This window comes from Typopeltis vanoorti, chromosome 3 (assembly GCF_054136105.1).
Source record: "Typopeltis vanoorti isolate ZY-2024b chromosome 3, IOZ_Tvanoo_1.0, whole genome shotgun sequence".
In the NCBI taxonomy this organism is placed as follows: domain Eukaryota; kingdom Metazoa; phylum Arthropoda; class Arachnida; order Uropygi; family Thelyphonidae; genus Typopeltis; species Typopeltis vanoorti.
In genome coordinates this window covers 69,629,787-69,644,957 of record NC_143551.1, presented here as the reverse complement: position 1 = coordinate 69,644,957, position 15,171 = coordinate 69,629,787, and the positions used below count along the sequence as shown (strand labels likewise).

The window sequence follows — 15,171 nt, the reverse complement described above, 5'->3', positions numbered from 1 at the left end:
AGATCAGCTCCCTCCTCTCTCTCTGCCTGGAGTTTACAAAGTACCCTGTTCCTGTAAGCTTGCGTACTTTGGACAGACAGGCAGATCAGCATCCATCCGCCTAGAGGAACACAAGTCGTACATCGTTAAACACAACTATGGCCATTCAGGCTTGGCTGACCATGTTTTGGACACCACCCACAGAGTATCATGGAAAAAAACCACCATGCTCCACCACAGCAAATTCAAGAAAGAGAGACTTTTCTTAGAAGCAGCAGCAGCTCTCAAAAACCAACCAAATCTTAACAAATACGGTTGCATTAAGCTTCCGAAGATTTGGGAAACAGTCATCGCCAGAGGTCCCACCTTACATTCCAGGCCACCTACAACTGCCCTTAGAGGGCGCTCCACCTAGATAGGACTTTATTGTCACCCACGTGGTTGGGCTTAGTATTGTAAGTTTTTGTGTGCATGTTACATTAATTGTCTTTGTAATCCCCGTAGATGTCCTAGTGACTAGGACGAAATATAGGAAGTATTAAATTCTAGTTTAATTCTTTGTGAGTGCTGTAAAAAGTCCATTAAACCTCCAACATAATTAACTATTCTGAATGTTTATTATCTCAAGTTCTACTTCAGCTTGGTTTATATCAAACAGCCCACTAATTTTATTTGAAATTTCTGTAATGTTCAAGTTTGAAAAAGGATTATTGATAAAAGATGAAATCATTTCAGTTTTATTAAAATCTTAAATTTATTTCTTCCTCAACTAATTCTATTTCACGAATAAATTATTTTAAATCATAGCAAAGCATTTCTTTGTTTTGTTCAAAAAATTTTAATAAATATGGGAGATGTCTAAATTCGTGGTCATTTTTATTTTTCTTTAATAAAAGTAAGTATTGTTGGAAAGTTTTTATTGAACTTAACATGTCAATTAAATTTTTATCTCTGCCTTGTAACTCTAAATTTAAATTGCTTAATTTCGTACAGAAATCTACTAAAATGATAAGTGTAACAACCATCTTTTATTACTCAATTGTGGATAAATATTTCCTTTTTCATCAAGAAAATTTTTTATATCTTTAATTAATACAAGAAATCTTTCTAAAAATTGACTTCTGCTGAGCCAGCGAACATTATTGTACAACAGAAGTTCCCTATCATCATCTGCCTGTAATTTAAATAACCGCCGTTGCAGGGCTTTTCCTCAGAATTTATAATTTTAAATGTAATATCCAAAACATCTTTTGTGTTTAATCTTTTACTACACAGTACTTGTTGGTGAATAGTACAGTGGTACGTTAAAAAATCTGGATATTTGTCATCGTTTTTACATAATGAAATGAAGCCTGATTTATTACCTATCATTGCAGGAGCACCATCAGTCGTAATAGACACAACTAAAAAAAAGCGGAAGTTTGTGTTGTTTCACAAATTCATTAAATGCCGAAAAAATGTCTTCTCCCCTAGTCCTTCCCAATAATGATATAATTTTCAAAAGTTCTTCTTTACTTGAATAATCTTGAAATACCATGCGAATAAATACCATTAACTTAGCAATATCAGTGAAGTCGTTTGATTCATCAAATTGTAATGAAAACGCAACACACTGGTGAATGTCTGACATTAACCTGGCCTGGAAACTTTTCTCCGGCAATTGGAACTCTTCCTTTCGGCAATTTGAAACCTTGTTTGAGTCCTAGAAGTAGTCTCTCACTAGCGACGTCTCGAACCGAGAAGCTCCTTTCTGGAAGTGGGAAACTCCTCTCTCAAGCAACATGAATCTGGGCAGTCTCTCTGATGACAACCCTCGACCGGGCGGCCTTTTCTCTGACAGCAATTATGGAACCGGGACCCCTTCTGCTTGCTTCAGTCCCTTTTTATTAGGCCTCCTCTGAGACCTCGCATGAAGTTTGGCAACCCCCAAAGAATTGGTATGAGTCTTTCATCTTAAGTTTCAAGTTCGGCACGCCTTTTGTTCTCCTCCGCTTTCTTTTGATTGTAAGTTGCCGGCCATCAGAAAGTTGTTTGAACTCTTTCCGACTGATTTCGGAGATGTTTACACTTAGAGCCTGCAAGCCTTTCTCATACATACAAGTTTCAATAACAATCTTTCTAATGCCACCATGTACAGCTTCGGCGACAAAAACATTGCCTTTGTTTTTAACACTCTAACATATTCTTATTAAAGCAGTATATACAGTTAGCTTCAAAAGAGTTATTTACAAAAACATCTAATACAAACTATACCGAGACAAACAAAGTTTATTTTTTTACAATATTCACATGGGACTTAACCTAAGTAAAAAATCGATGCAATGGTCTTTGGAATATTTAATATTTAAGCTACAATCGAGCTTTTACACTTTGCTTATAATCATATTCACTCAGCTCTTTCTTTGACTTCCGCTGATCCAAATTAATTCATTTACCTGGACTTATAAGAAAATTACTGATTTGACAATTTTAACGAAAAATAAATAAAGAATAGCAATACCTTAAAAATAATACAAAATAATGATAAATAAAATAAATATTATGTTTTCAGTTTTAATTAAATTTGTGAGTAAGGAGGAATACACAAGAGATCAACCAAAAATCGCTCTGCGATCGATGGGTTGAACACCCCTGTCCTAGGAGATGTGGTTTACATTATGGGAAATACTAAAGATAGTGATCGGAACTTACTCCACCTTTACTGCAAGTTGTCCCTCATGAAAATTTTGCTTACCCTTGTACCTGCTGAAACTTGTAGTTTCTCTACTTGGCTCTAAAGTAGTGTTGGATTCAATATCCACTTAATTTGAATAATTTTGCATCGCCGAAGTGAAGCCTTTTAGCTCTTTATTTTTATTTTATTTTTTTATTATTTTTTTTTTTCTTGCAGTCCTTAGAATATAGTTCAGGGGGAACCAAAATGAAAACAGTTTTGTAATGTCTACCCACAATGCCTTAGAGTATAAAACAAAAGAATTGCAGATGCTATCGACATGCTGCATTTGTGATTTTCTCTTTGTTTTATGTTTTTTATTTTTTTTGCTGTCGATTTTGAAATGTAAAAGTTTATTCATTTGAATCTTTGTAAATAGAGTTAACAAAATGAGCCTTCTTGTATATATTATTTTTCTTTTTCTCTTCCTTCCCTCTTACCAAAGGTATTTGAAGAAAAATCCAATTTATGCCATATAAAAAAATTTGGTATCAGCGCACTGTTTTTAAAAGTAATGAAAACATCAACTTACCTGTATGTTTAAGCTTTTAATTTGAGAAGGATCTGCAAAAATCTTGAATATTCACTATAAAAGGGAGAATAGCTGAAGGCCCTTTTTTTTGGCTGAAAGGCTAAACAACTTATTCTTAAGCAACCTGCCTCCCTACTCTCATCCACCATCCCTGAAATGCACTGCATTATGAATAGGTTATTTAGAATAGATTAGGTTTGGATGACTGTAAATGGTAGCTTGTGTAATTCATGTGCTGATTGGATATCCATGTTGGTCTGTGTACATCATTTAGCTTGATCAGTTTATTAGAATAACAAAAGTTAATTAATAGTTTTAATGTATGGTTATCAGTATATTTTTAATATATATGTGGTTATTGAGTTTTCAAAAATATTCCTTAACTCTGAAAATAGACATGGATATGGAAGGTGGCAAGACATCCAAAATGACACATCATTTGCAATTATCAACGAGCCATTCAAAATGGACGTAGGTAAAGGCAATTTCTTAGAAATAAAAAACAAGTTCCTAGCAAGAAGGTTCAAAGTAAGTAGTCAGTTGAAATTAAATTAGCTTCATTTATCTGTAATAACTGTAAATTAGCTGACAAATTCACATAACTATCTTTTTGTTATTGAAACAAAAATAGATCATACCGCTGTAGCACAGTCAGTAGCAACAATTCCCTTTGTAAAAAAAATCTGGATTTGGATCAAATCTAGCATGCAAGGAATATTTGAATACTTTTAAATTTCATTGCAGTTTTCAAATGATTGGATCAGTAAATTAGGTGTTTTCACATGGGGTTGGTAGGGTTTTTCCTCATGAAAGCAGATGAACTGGACAGAGAACACATGCAGTGACATGAGTATACCACTGCTTGTGGTCTCTGTCCAGTGAGTTTATGAGAAGCTAAGTTACTAGGTTGTTATAGGCTATTGGCCCTAATACATACGTACATAGATAAGTACAAGTATTGTATGGAAACCTGCAGTATGAAAAGAATGTGGCTGTGCAGGCCAAACACAATCGAAAAGAATATTATTGTTATGCTTCAAGTAAAAGAAAGAATGAATCTGGAATAATAATAATAATATACTGAATGCAGGCAGTACACTTGTGTTAGAACTAGATATGATTGATCAAATAATGAGTGCTCACTTTGCTAAGATCTATTGACCTGGCCTGTATCCAACATGAAGCACACTGCTATCCCTACATTGTTTGAAGAAATAAATGTCTATAAGGAGATTCCAGAGCTATTACATAACCTGGCTGAGAATTCAGCAATAAAGGCAGATGTGATGTGATATCAGCATGTATGCTAAAGGAATGTTCAGCCAAACTGGTTAGGCCCTTGACATATGTGTAATTTGAGTCTCAGCTCAGGAAAGATTTCACAGGAATGGAAAGAATATATGATAGTCCTTTGTACAAGGGTGAGGCAAAAGCCAGTATGTACCACTACCTACCGGTATGTCTAGAGTAGTGGTGAAGATAATTTGCTATGAACAGCATGGATTTACTAATGAGAGATCATGTTTGAAAAATGTGCTCTTATTTTATAATAATGTTATGGCTGAGTTGGATAAAAAGAATATGTTACAGTTCACATGTGACACTGAGTAAGTGAAGCAATTCAAATTGTAACAGACAAAAGATCTGAAGTCCTAATTTGACAAAATTTGTATAAAAGAAGTTATTTCAGTTCTGTAGGAGTTAATCTCAAGATGACTATTTCACAACTTTTTGACATATTCATGCAGCTATGTTTGTTAATTTTAACAGAATACTTTACAGATATTGATGATCCTAAAATAGTCTTTCTGACCTTTAATGATTTCTGTATAACACATTGGTTTTTCTGCCATCAAGTCCTTTGTGAAGGGGTATCCAAAGCTTGGTCTGCCAGTCATGACTTGACTGTAATAATGGTACTGAATGTATTTCTTATGTTCTCCAAGGGATGTTAACAGATCCTCCTGTTTGTCCTAGTAGGACAAGCCAAATCAGAAAGAATGTCATACATTCCAAGATGTTCTAGAAGATGGAGTTTATCTCAGGAGAGTGGATCAGGATTGCTAATTTGACATATGGTTTGAATGTGTCGTGAAGGTTATATTTTTCAGATGTACTGTAAAATCCGATGCAGTGAAATTTTGTTAAAATTCTGATGAAGCAAAACTAGGAATAGCCATACTCAATGAAAGTGATGTAGAGCAGGATGACTTAAGTATTATGGCAGTATAGCCAAAGTTAAATGGCTGCCAATTTAACATGGTTAAGTGTAAGGTGATGTGCTTTGGGAGGATGAAATCACATGCTGTGAACTATATTAATGGAATTGAACTGCATGAAGTTGACGAAGCAAAGGACTTGGGTGGAAAGGGTGATTGTGGACAGAGAACTGGTGTTTAAAGGGCATATTGTAAAGGTAGCCAAAATAGCACATCAAATTACATGGTTGTTGAAGAACACACTGACAAGAGAGGATCAGAAAGTTATTGATAAGGCATTAATAAGATCACATCTGGACTACTGAGCATGGATCTCATCACCTGGATCCCTTGGTGATAAAGAAGTGGTGAAGAGGATCCTGAGGCAAGTGACAAAGATTACTGCAGGTCTGTGGAGTGATTCCTATTGGGATAGCTTGAAGGTCTATGGGTTCCAAAAACTAGATGATAGGCATAAGAGAGGAAATACGATAGAACCAAATTAAAGTTATTAAAGTTTCACAGCACTGACACTGAAGAAATTTTTGGTATGGTGCAGGAGGGGCTCACACTTGGAAATTGGTTAGCAAGGGTATTAGGACTAGATTTTTTGCTTGAAGCATGGTGAATGGGTGGAATGCATTGCCAGAGATGGTTATGAATGCTTCGTCTGTGAATGGGTTTAAGGAGAGGTAAGACAGGTATTGTGCGTATAATGGCTAGTGTGTCAATATAGGTCTCCCTCGATGACTTGTCTGACTCCATGGAGACACCCACTGTAATAATAAGTCTCAAGGTTGATATACCTCACGACACCTGCAATAAATGCAAATCAACTATCATTGTAGTGTTGCTCATGGGAAAAGCCATGCATACAGCAAGATAAAACAACATAAGTACTCATATGAGAGTACAGGGAAGAAGAGTAGGAAAGAGAGATGGAAAGGAGGCAGTTGTAGACCAGAGATGGGCATTATGGTTGGAAAGAAGATGTGTAAAGATTTAGCAAATCCTCAGCAGAAGGCTATGAAATACTACAAATCTCTAATGATCTCATAGTAAGCACTGATTCGTCAGTTGGAACTTAAGTAGTTGGCACACTTGCTGAAATAAGAGTATTCTTTTGGGCATGGTTTACAAGGTTAATAGATAATCATTTTATCAAGAACAGAATGCATTGCCACCTTCCTGATACTTATTTACTATGAACTTGCCAACGCCTTCCCATGACTTTGTTTAGCTAGCATTTTTCTAAGTATTCTCTCAGAGTATAAGCTAACTTACTTGCACAAAACTTTCAATACCTATTCTAATTTTCTCTGAGCCTTTTTAACTTTCATCATTATGTTCTGATTTCTCTATCCTTGCAGACAACTTCACCACATACATCTCTGGCTGAATTGATCATTGTTTCCTTCAGGGGTCTCCCAATGAATTTCCAAGGTTTGGTTCTTGTTTGCAAACTCCACAAAACACTAAATTATAAAAATATGTTTACCAACTAGCTTATATTTTGCGATATCAAATAAACATCCTTCAAGTGAAACAACTGACATTGTAATGGACAAAAGATCTAAAGTGGATCCCCCCCCCACACACACACCCCTCCAGTAGTAAATCCTTTACTTTTATATATAAAAAAAATTAAAGAAAACTGTCCATTTCAAATCACTAGTAAAAAAAATCACATTAAAAATTCAGACATAATGGTTAGTTTTTTATCACTTCTTCATTTGCTAATGCACCACTAACAGACACTGTTGATTTAATGACGTTTAACTTTCCATCCCTGGTATCTCTGAATTATTCTTGCATACATATACGATACTATGTATATTGTATGCAAGTTACTTACTTGGCAAGGAAAAATCAAACAAATGAATTGTACTGCAATGTATCTTCCCCATACCCCACCCCCAGCAAACTTTCACATGGAACACTTTGAAAACAAAGCCCTTACCGCAGTTTCTTTCAAACCCTTAGTTTGGTAGCACTTTATTGATGATGCATTTACATTTGCCTCTATGGGTAAGACATTTTGGATTGTAATTTACCTTAACAGTGTAAACCCTAATATTCACTTCACATTAGCGAAAAGAAGCAAACAACTGTTTGACTTTTCTTAACACATTAGTCACTCACCTTTCAGATGGTTCACTATCTTTTCCATTTGTAGAAATCAAACACACTGGAAGATATCTACATAAACAATCACATCATCATCATCCAGCCCAACAACATGGAATTTTCAAAAACTAACTCACATAGAGTGAGGGCTATTTGTTTTAATGATACAGCTCTTTCCACAGAACTCAACTACCTTTCTTGTATAACGAGACCTGTGGAGTCTCCATAATTAAACAATTACACATGCTACAGTAGAAAATTATATTTATTTTACAAATACTTCATTTTACATATATCGTAAGACATAAGTGTGAAAAAAAAAAACTGTAAGGAATTTGAACAATAGAACAGTAGATTGGTTAAGTTAAAAATTATTGGGATGAAAATGATAATTAAGTTAATTATATATAATACAATCTATTTAACACAAATGAGTATAATTTTTCAAGCTTTTGGGATCATAAAGCAGTCGTTATAATTAAAGTTTGGTCGATGAAGTACAGCTTCAGTACTTTCTTTGAAAACCTCTTCATATCTATATATAGATCTGAGCAATAGTCTTGTGTTTCCCCACTGGATCTCATGGTTTGCATTTCAATTCCATACTGTGCCAGTGACTAGAGCACACAAGATTTGTTCCTCTAAGGGACTGCTCAAACAAGAATTGGAAGCCATCAAACAAACAGCTCTACTAAATGAATATAACCAGAACAACATGAAAAAACACTGGAACAAGACAAGAGTTCTTCATAAAAGTCAGTTCCTCGTAGAACAGCTTTATAAAAAAAACTTTATAAATGTGAAAACTTTACTTCACTCTTCTAACTTAAACAGATCAAATGGTCTACGACTATCTCCCTTTGTGGGAGATAGTACTTTCCAAATCAGCTACTCTTTCTTAACTTTATAATTGTCTAAATATACATTTAAAATAAAAAAAAAGTTAGGAAATTTACTGACCTTTTTAGTTATCTTACATTAGCTACTAAGGTGGGGCTTTTCAGAATTGTCTGTTATTGTTTGCCATTTTGTGATCTTGTACTGACGATGCCTATGACACGTAGGAATAATTCTATACTAATAAAGTATTTTACGTGAGTTTTTCTCTGGTGTTATAATTATTTTCACGTATAACTCCATAGGACTCTCATACTTTAAATCAAAGGCATCTCTGAATAAGTAGCAAGATTATAAAAAATAGCAGCTCATCGCCACCTTCAAACCCATTAACCAAATTCAAAATCTGTTATCCTCTCCAAAAGACAAATTCTCAATGATGATGCTATCAGGAGAATACCAACTGCTCTGTTCATGTAATTTGTTATACCATGGCCACCAAACAGGAAGATCAGTCACTCAATGTATTTCTGATCATCATGATCATTCTGGTTCATCACACTGCTTAAATATGACCTGGAACACATTGAATTGAAAAAAAAGAAAAAAAAAACACCATAGGATCCAAGGGAGAAACACAAAGATATTGCACAGATCTATATACAGATATGAATGGCTATTCGAAGAAAGTACTTTTCACTAACAGCGTGAAAACACCTGTAGGAAGTACAAAGGATTACAAGTGGGGACTAAGTTAATCAGATTAGAATAAGGTAAAATGTTTTAAACAGATCGTAACTGTAAGGTGCACAAGCTATAGTATAGATATAATAGAAGGGAAAATTTTGAAGTAAACATACTTCAAAAAATTTCTTTGGAGAGGATAACAGATTTTGAATTTGGTTAATGGGTTTGAAGGTGGCGATGAGCTGCTATTTTTTATAATCTTGCTACTTGTTCAGAGATGCCTTTGATTTAAAGTATGAGAGTCCTATGGAGTTATACGTGAAAATAATTATAACACCAGAGAAAAACTCACGTAAAATACTTTATTAGAATAGAATTATTTGTATTTAATCATAAGAGATAAAATAACACAAAGGTGCAGAAAACAGACAAAGAATAAATAAAATAAATCAACAACAGATGACACGCAAAATATAATTAACAAATTATTACAATTAATAATTTGTTAATTATATTTATAGGAATAGTGGTGTTTCGTTCTTGTGTGTTTGAGGAGAGGGAGAATTAGGAGGATCATGGAAGATGTATCCATTGGCCAAGAAAGTATGGTATGGCAGAGACAGTTGAATACTTAAACAGTAGCACATGTGCCTCAATAGAAAATTATATTTATTTTACAAATATTTTGTCTGGCATATCATACGACATCATCAGTGCAAGCAAAGAACAACAGTGAAATTTGAACAATAGAACAGTAAAGAACATGTGCCAAATTTGAACCTCATTTGAATCTCTGTACATGTAGTTGCATGTTGGTTAAGTTAAAAACAATTGGGCTGAAAATGATAATTAAGTTAATCTTTAAACACAATTGAGTATAACAATATTTCCCAGAGCTTTTGGACTTTCTTCGAATAGCCATTCATATCTGTATATAGATCTGTGCAATAGCTTTGTGTTTTTCTGTTAGATCCTATGTTTTTTAAATTCCATGTGTTTCAGGTAGATTTATGCAGTTTGATGAACCAGAATGGTCTTGATGGTCAGAAATAAGTTTAGTGACTGATCTTTTTGGCTATAGTATGACAAATTACATGAATAGAGCAGTTAGTATTCTCCAGGTAGCATCATCATCGAGAGTTTGTCTTTTGGAGAGGATAACAGATTTTGAATTTGGTTAATGGGTTTGAAGGTGGCGATGAGCTGCTATTTTTTATAATCTTGCTACTTATTCAGAGATGCCTTTGATTTAAAGTATGAGAGTCCTATGGAGTTATACGTGAAAATAATTATAACACCAGAGAAAAACTCACGTAAAATACTTTATTAACATAGAATTATTCCTACGTGTCATAGGCATCGTCAGTACAAGATCACAAAATGGCAAACATTAACAGTGAAGAAGTGAAAAAGGTGTAGATTTTTCTGATGGGGCAAGAAGTAACAAAAATATTTAGTGGTTTTAAATTAAATGGAGTTCTACTTCTTGTCTTGGAGTGATATTAACTGTTTTTCATGTTGTTCTTGGGTTATATCCATTTAGTAGAGCTGTGTTTGATGGCTTCCAATTCTTGTTTGAGCAGCCCCATCTTAGTAGCTAATGTAAGATAACTAAAAAGGTCAGTAAATTTCATAACTTTTTTTTTTAATGTATATTTAGACAATTATAAAGTTAAGAAAGAGTAGCTGATTTGAAAAGTACTATCTCCCACAAAGGGGGATAGTCGTAGACCATCGGATCTGTTTAAGTTAGAAGAGTGAAGTAAAGTTTTGCACATTTATAAAGTTTTTTTATAAAGCTGTTCTATGAGGAACTGACTTCTGTGAAGAACTCTTAGTGTTGATAGCATGCTCTGCAAATCTACTGTTCAGGATCATGTTATTTAATGACTGGTGTATTTCTAGCTGAATAAAAGCAGATCTTCCTGTTTGTCCAAAATATAACCCATGAGAACATGGAATCTGGTAGATACCTAGATAATTTGAGAAGTGGAAGCTTGTCCTTAGAAGAAGTGAAAAAGGTGTAGATTTTCCAATGGTTTTCAGTGGTTTTAAATTAATTGGAGTTCTACTTGTCTTGGAGTGGTGTTAACTGTTTTACATGTTGTTCTTGGGTTATATCCATTTAGTAGAGCTGTTTGTTTGTTTGATGGCTTCCAATTCTTATTTGAGCAGCCCTTAGAGGAACAAATCTTGTGTGCTCTAGTCACTGGCACAATATGGAATTGAAATGCAAACCATGGGATCCAGTGGGGAAACACAAGACTATTGCTCAGATCTATGTATAGATATGAAGAGCTTTTCAAAGAAAGTACTCAAGCTGTACTTCATCGACCAAACTTTAATTATAACGACCGCATTATGATCCCAAAAGCTTGAAAAATTATACTCATTTGTGTTAAATAGATTGTATTATATATAATTAACTTAATTATCATTTTCATCCCAATAATTTTTAACTTAACCAATCTACTGTTCTATTGTTCAAATTCCTTACTGTTTTTTTTCACACTTATGTCTTACGATATATGTAAAATGAAGTATTTGTAAAATAAATATAATTTTCTACTGTAGCATGTGTAATTGTTTAATTATGGAGACTCCACAGGTCTCGTTATACAAGAAAGGTAGTTGAGTTCTGTGGAAAGAGCTGTATCATTAAAACAAATAGCCCTCACTCTATGTGAGTTAGTTTTTGAAAATTCCATGCTGTCAGGTTGGATGATGATGATGTGATTGTTTATGTAGATATCTTCCAGTGTGTTTGATTTCTACAGATGGAAAAAGATAGTGAACCATCTGAAAAGTGAGTGACTAATGGGTTAGTCACTCACCTTTCAGATGGTGAGTGATTATATACATAGTATTGTATATGTATGCAAGAATAACTCAGAGATATTAGGGATGGAAAGTTAAAGTTCATTAAATCAACAGTGTCTGTTAGTGGTGCATTAGCAAATGAAGAAGTGATAAAAAAAACTAACCATTATGTCTGAATATTTAATGTGATTTTTTTACTAGTGATTTGAAATGGACAGATTTTTTTTTTTTATATGTATAAAAGTATGGGATTTAAAACTGGAGGTGGGGGGGGTCCACTTTAGAACTTTTGTCCATTATAATGTCAGTTGTTTTGCTCAAAGGATGTTTATTTGATATCGGAAAATATAAGCTAGTTGGTAAACATATTTTTATAATTTAGTGTTTTGTGGAGTTTGCAAACAAGAACCAAACCTTGGAAATTCATTGGGAGACCCCTGAAGAAAACATTGATCGATTTAGCCAGAGATGCATGTGGTGAAGTTGTCTGCAAGGATGGAGAAATCAGAACACCATGATGAAAGTTAAAAAGGCTCAGAGAAAATTAGAATAGGTATTGAAAGTTTTGTGCAAGTAAGTTAGCTTATGCCCTGAGAGAATACTGAGAAAAATGCAAAAAACCAAACCACTCTGTAAAACTAGCTAAAGAAAAGTCAGGGAAAGCTTTGGCAAGTTAATAATAAATAAGTATCAGGAAGATGGCAATACATTCTGTTCTTGATAAAATGATTATCTATTAACCTTGAAAACCATGTCCAAAGGAATACTCTTATTTCAGCAAGTGTGTCAATTACTTAAGTTCCAACTGATGAATCATTCCTTACTATGAGAGCATTAGAGATTTCTAGTATCTCAGCCTTCTGCTGAGGATTTGCTAAATCTTTACACTTCAATATAAAGAGCCAATAGGCTTCATTTTGCCAATATAAACATTATTTAAATTGAGGGGATATTAAATCCCACATTGTTTTAAAACCGAATAAGAAACTCAAAGATTGGAATCAGAGATTTTCATGCCAAATATAGTAAACTATAAAAGTAATCGCCAATACTTTTATAGTTTACTATATTCGGCATGAAACTCTCTGATTCCAATCTTTGAGTTTCTTATTCGATTTTTAAACAATGTGGGATTTAATATCCCCCTTAATTTAAATAATCTTTACACTTCATCTTTCCAACCATAATGCCCATCTCTGGTCTACAACTGCCTCCTTTCCGTCTCTCTTTCCTAATCTTCTTCCCTGTACTCTCATATGAGTACTTATATTGTTTTATCTTGCTGTATGCATGGCTTTTCCCATGAGCAACACTAGAGTGATAAATGATTTGCATTTACTGCAGATGTCATGAGGTATATCAACCTTGAAACTTATTATTACACTGGGTGTCTCCATGGTGTCAGAAGAGTCATCGAGGGAAACCTATATCGACACACTAGCCATTATTTGCACAATGCCTGTCTTACCTCTCCTCAAACTCATTCATAGACGAAGCACTCATAACCACCTCTGGCAATATGTTCCACCAATTCACCATGCTTCAAACACAAAATCTAGTCCTAATACCCTTGTTAACCAATTTCCAGGTGTGACACCTCCTGCACTATACCAAAAAAAAAGTCTTCAGTGTCAGTACTATGAAACTTTAATAACTTTAATTTGGTTCTATCGTATTTCCTCTCTTATGCCTATCATCTAGATTTTGGAGTCCATAGACCTTCGATCTATCCAGTAGAAATCATTCCATAGACCTGCAGCAATCTTTGTCGCTTGCTTCTGGATCCTCTTCACCACTTCTTCATCCAGGTCCTTCATCATGTGATGAGATCCATACTCAGTAGTCCAGATGTGACCTTATTAATGCCTTATAAAGTGGAACAATGACTTTCCTATCCCCACTTGTCAGTGTATTCTTCAGCAACCATGTAATTTGACAAGACTTTACAAGACCTTGTAAAGAGGCCAAACGACTTATCTTTACATGTCAAGATTCAACCATTGCAGTTATTCTGTGAGTTGTATTTGCAATCTTTGCTATATGTCCCTTGAACTTCAACTTCCTATCTAATAAAACTCCAAGAAACTTGATCGGTTTCTTCTAGCATAATCCCACTCATTACATCAAATTGCATGACTTTACACTTACTAATGTTGAACTGACTGCCATTTTAATGTGCCCATAATTCCAGCCTATTCAAATCATTCTGCTAGTACTGCATAATATTAGCCACATTCCTGATTATCCTGCCTATCTTTTCATAATCAGCAAATAGCTGTCTTCTTTCAAAACCTTATCAATTGGAATAGGGGAGACCAATAATGCATAATAATTGGGGGGAGGGGGGGGGACATACCTGTAAACTGGCAGTCTACTATAACACATTATTCAAAGAAGTTTTGTCCTATGGGTCTCAGAACTGAGTGAGAAATAAAGCATCATTAGCTGAATACATTAAAAATGAAGATATTACTTGAATAAAAAGGAACTTGACAACACTGTTGGTACTCCAGAATGTGAAAGAAAAGGTTAACAAAACATTTGTTTGATTCCAGGTTGGCAGTTATTAGTGTCTTAAAAGACCAAAATATGATATCTGTGCATCGAACAAAGAACAAATCAGTTATGAAGAAAATTGTTTATAGGAAGCTAGCAATAACATAAACTTAATTATGTGATACCATCATACTCTTCTGTACATCTTGCATGAACCTATTTAGATTAACAGTACTGATTAAAAGTTATTTTCTTAATTTTTGCCCACCATATTCTGTGGACAACATTGTTTAATACTTCAGATATGATTTTGAATTTTTAGATAATTTTCTTAATGAGAGTAAAATATTTTTAATGTTTTAGCTTCTAGAACAAGCTCTTGTAATCGAAGAACAGCTTCGGAGGGCAGCATATCTGAATCTCGCACAAGATCCTAACCATCCAGCTATGGCTTTGAATGCAAGGTAAGGAAATTTCTAGCTTTCAGTAGTTTATGCATGTGAATGCACTTTGTATGCATAAACTACTGAAAGCTAGAAATTTTATTAGGAACTAGTGCTATCAATATTGTTTGTGCCTTCTTCCCCACCCCATTGCATAAGAAAAGTATTTATGTAGTATTTTTGAACCAGTCATTGCAGTACATAATTGCTTGGACTCATATTTATGTAAAATTCACATAGCAGGAAATCAGTTTAAAATGACTTCCTCCTTAATTGTATGCTCTCATCGACACTACCAATTCCTTAAGTAATCACAAGCATGTACTTTACCTGTTCACC

The 15,171-nt window shown here is 34.2% G+C and overlaps 1 protein-coding gene across 4 annotated transcripts in view; it reads left to right on the top strand.

Moving 5' to 3' along the window:
- The window catches only part of Mi-2 (chromodomain-helicase-DNA-binding protein Mi-2 homolog), a 692,327-nt gene that overhangs the window by 637,151 nt on the left and 40,005 nt on the right, over nt 1-15,171 (top strand). For all 4 annotated transcript variants that reach the window (XM_090390662.1, XM_090390660.1, XM_090390659.1 and 1 more), the window contains 2 exons: nt 3,620-3,752; nt 14,753-14,853. In XM_090390662.1, coding sequence (XP_090246788.1) covers nt 3,620-3,752; nt 14,753-14,853 — 234 coding nt within the window. The remainder of the gene's footprint in view (nt 1-3,619; nt 3,753-14,752; nt 14,854-15,171) is intronic.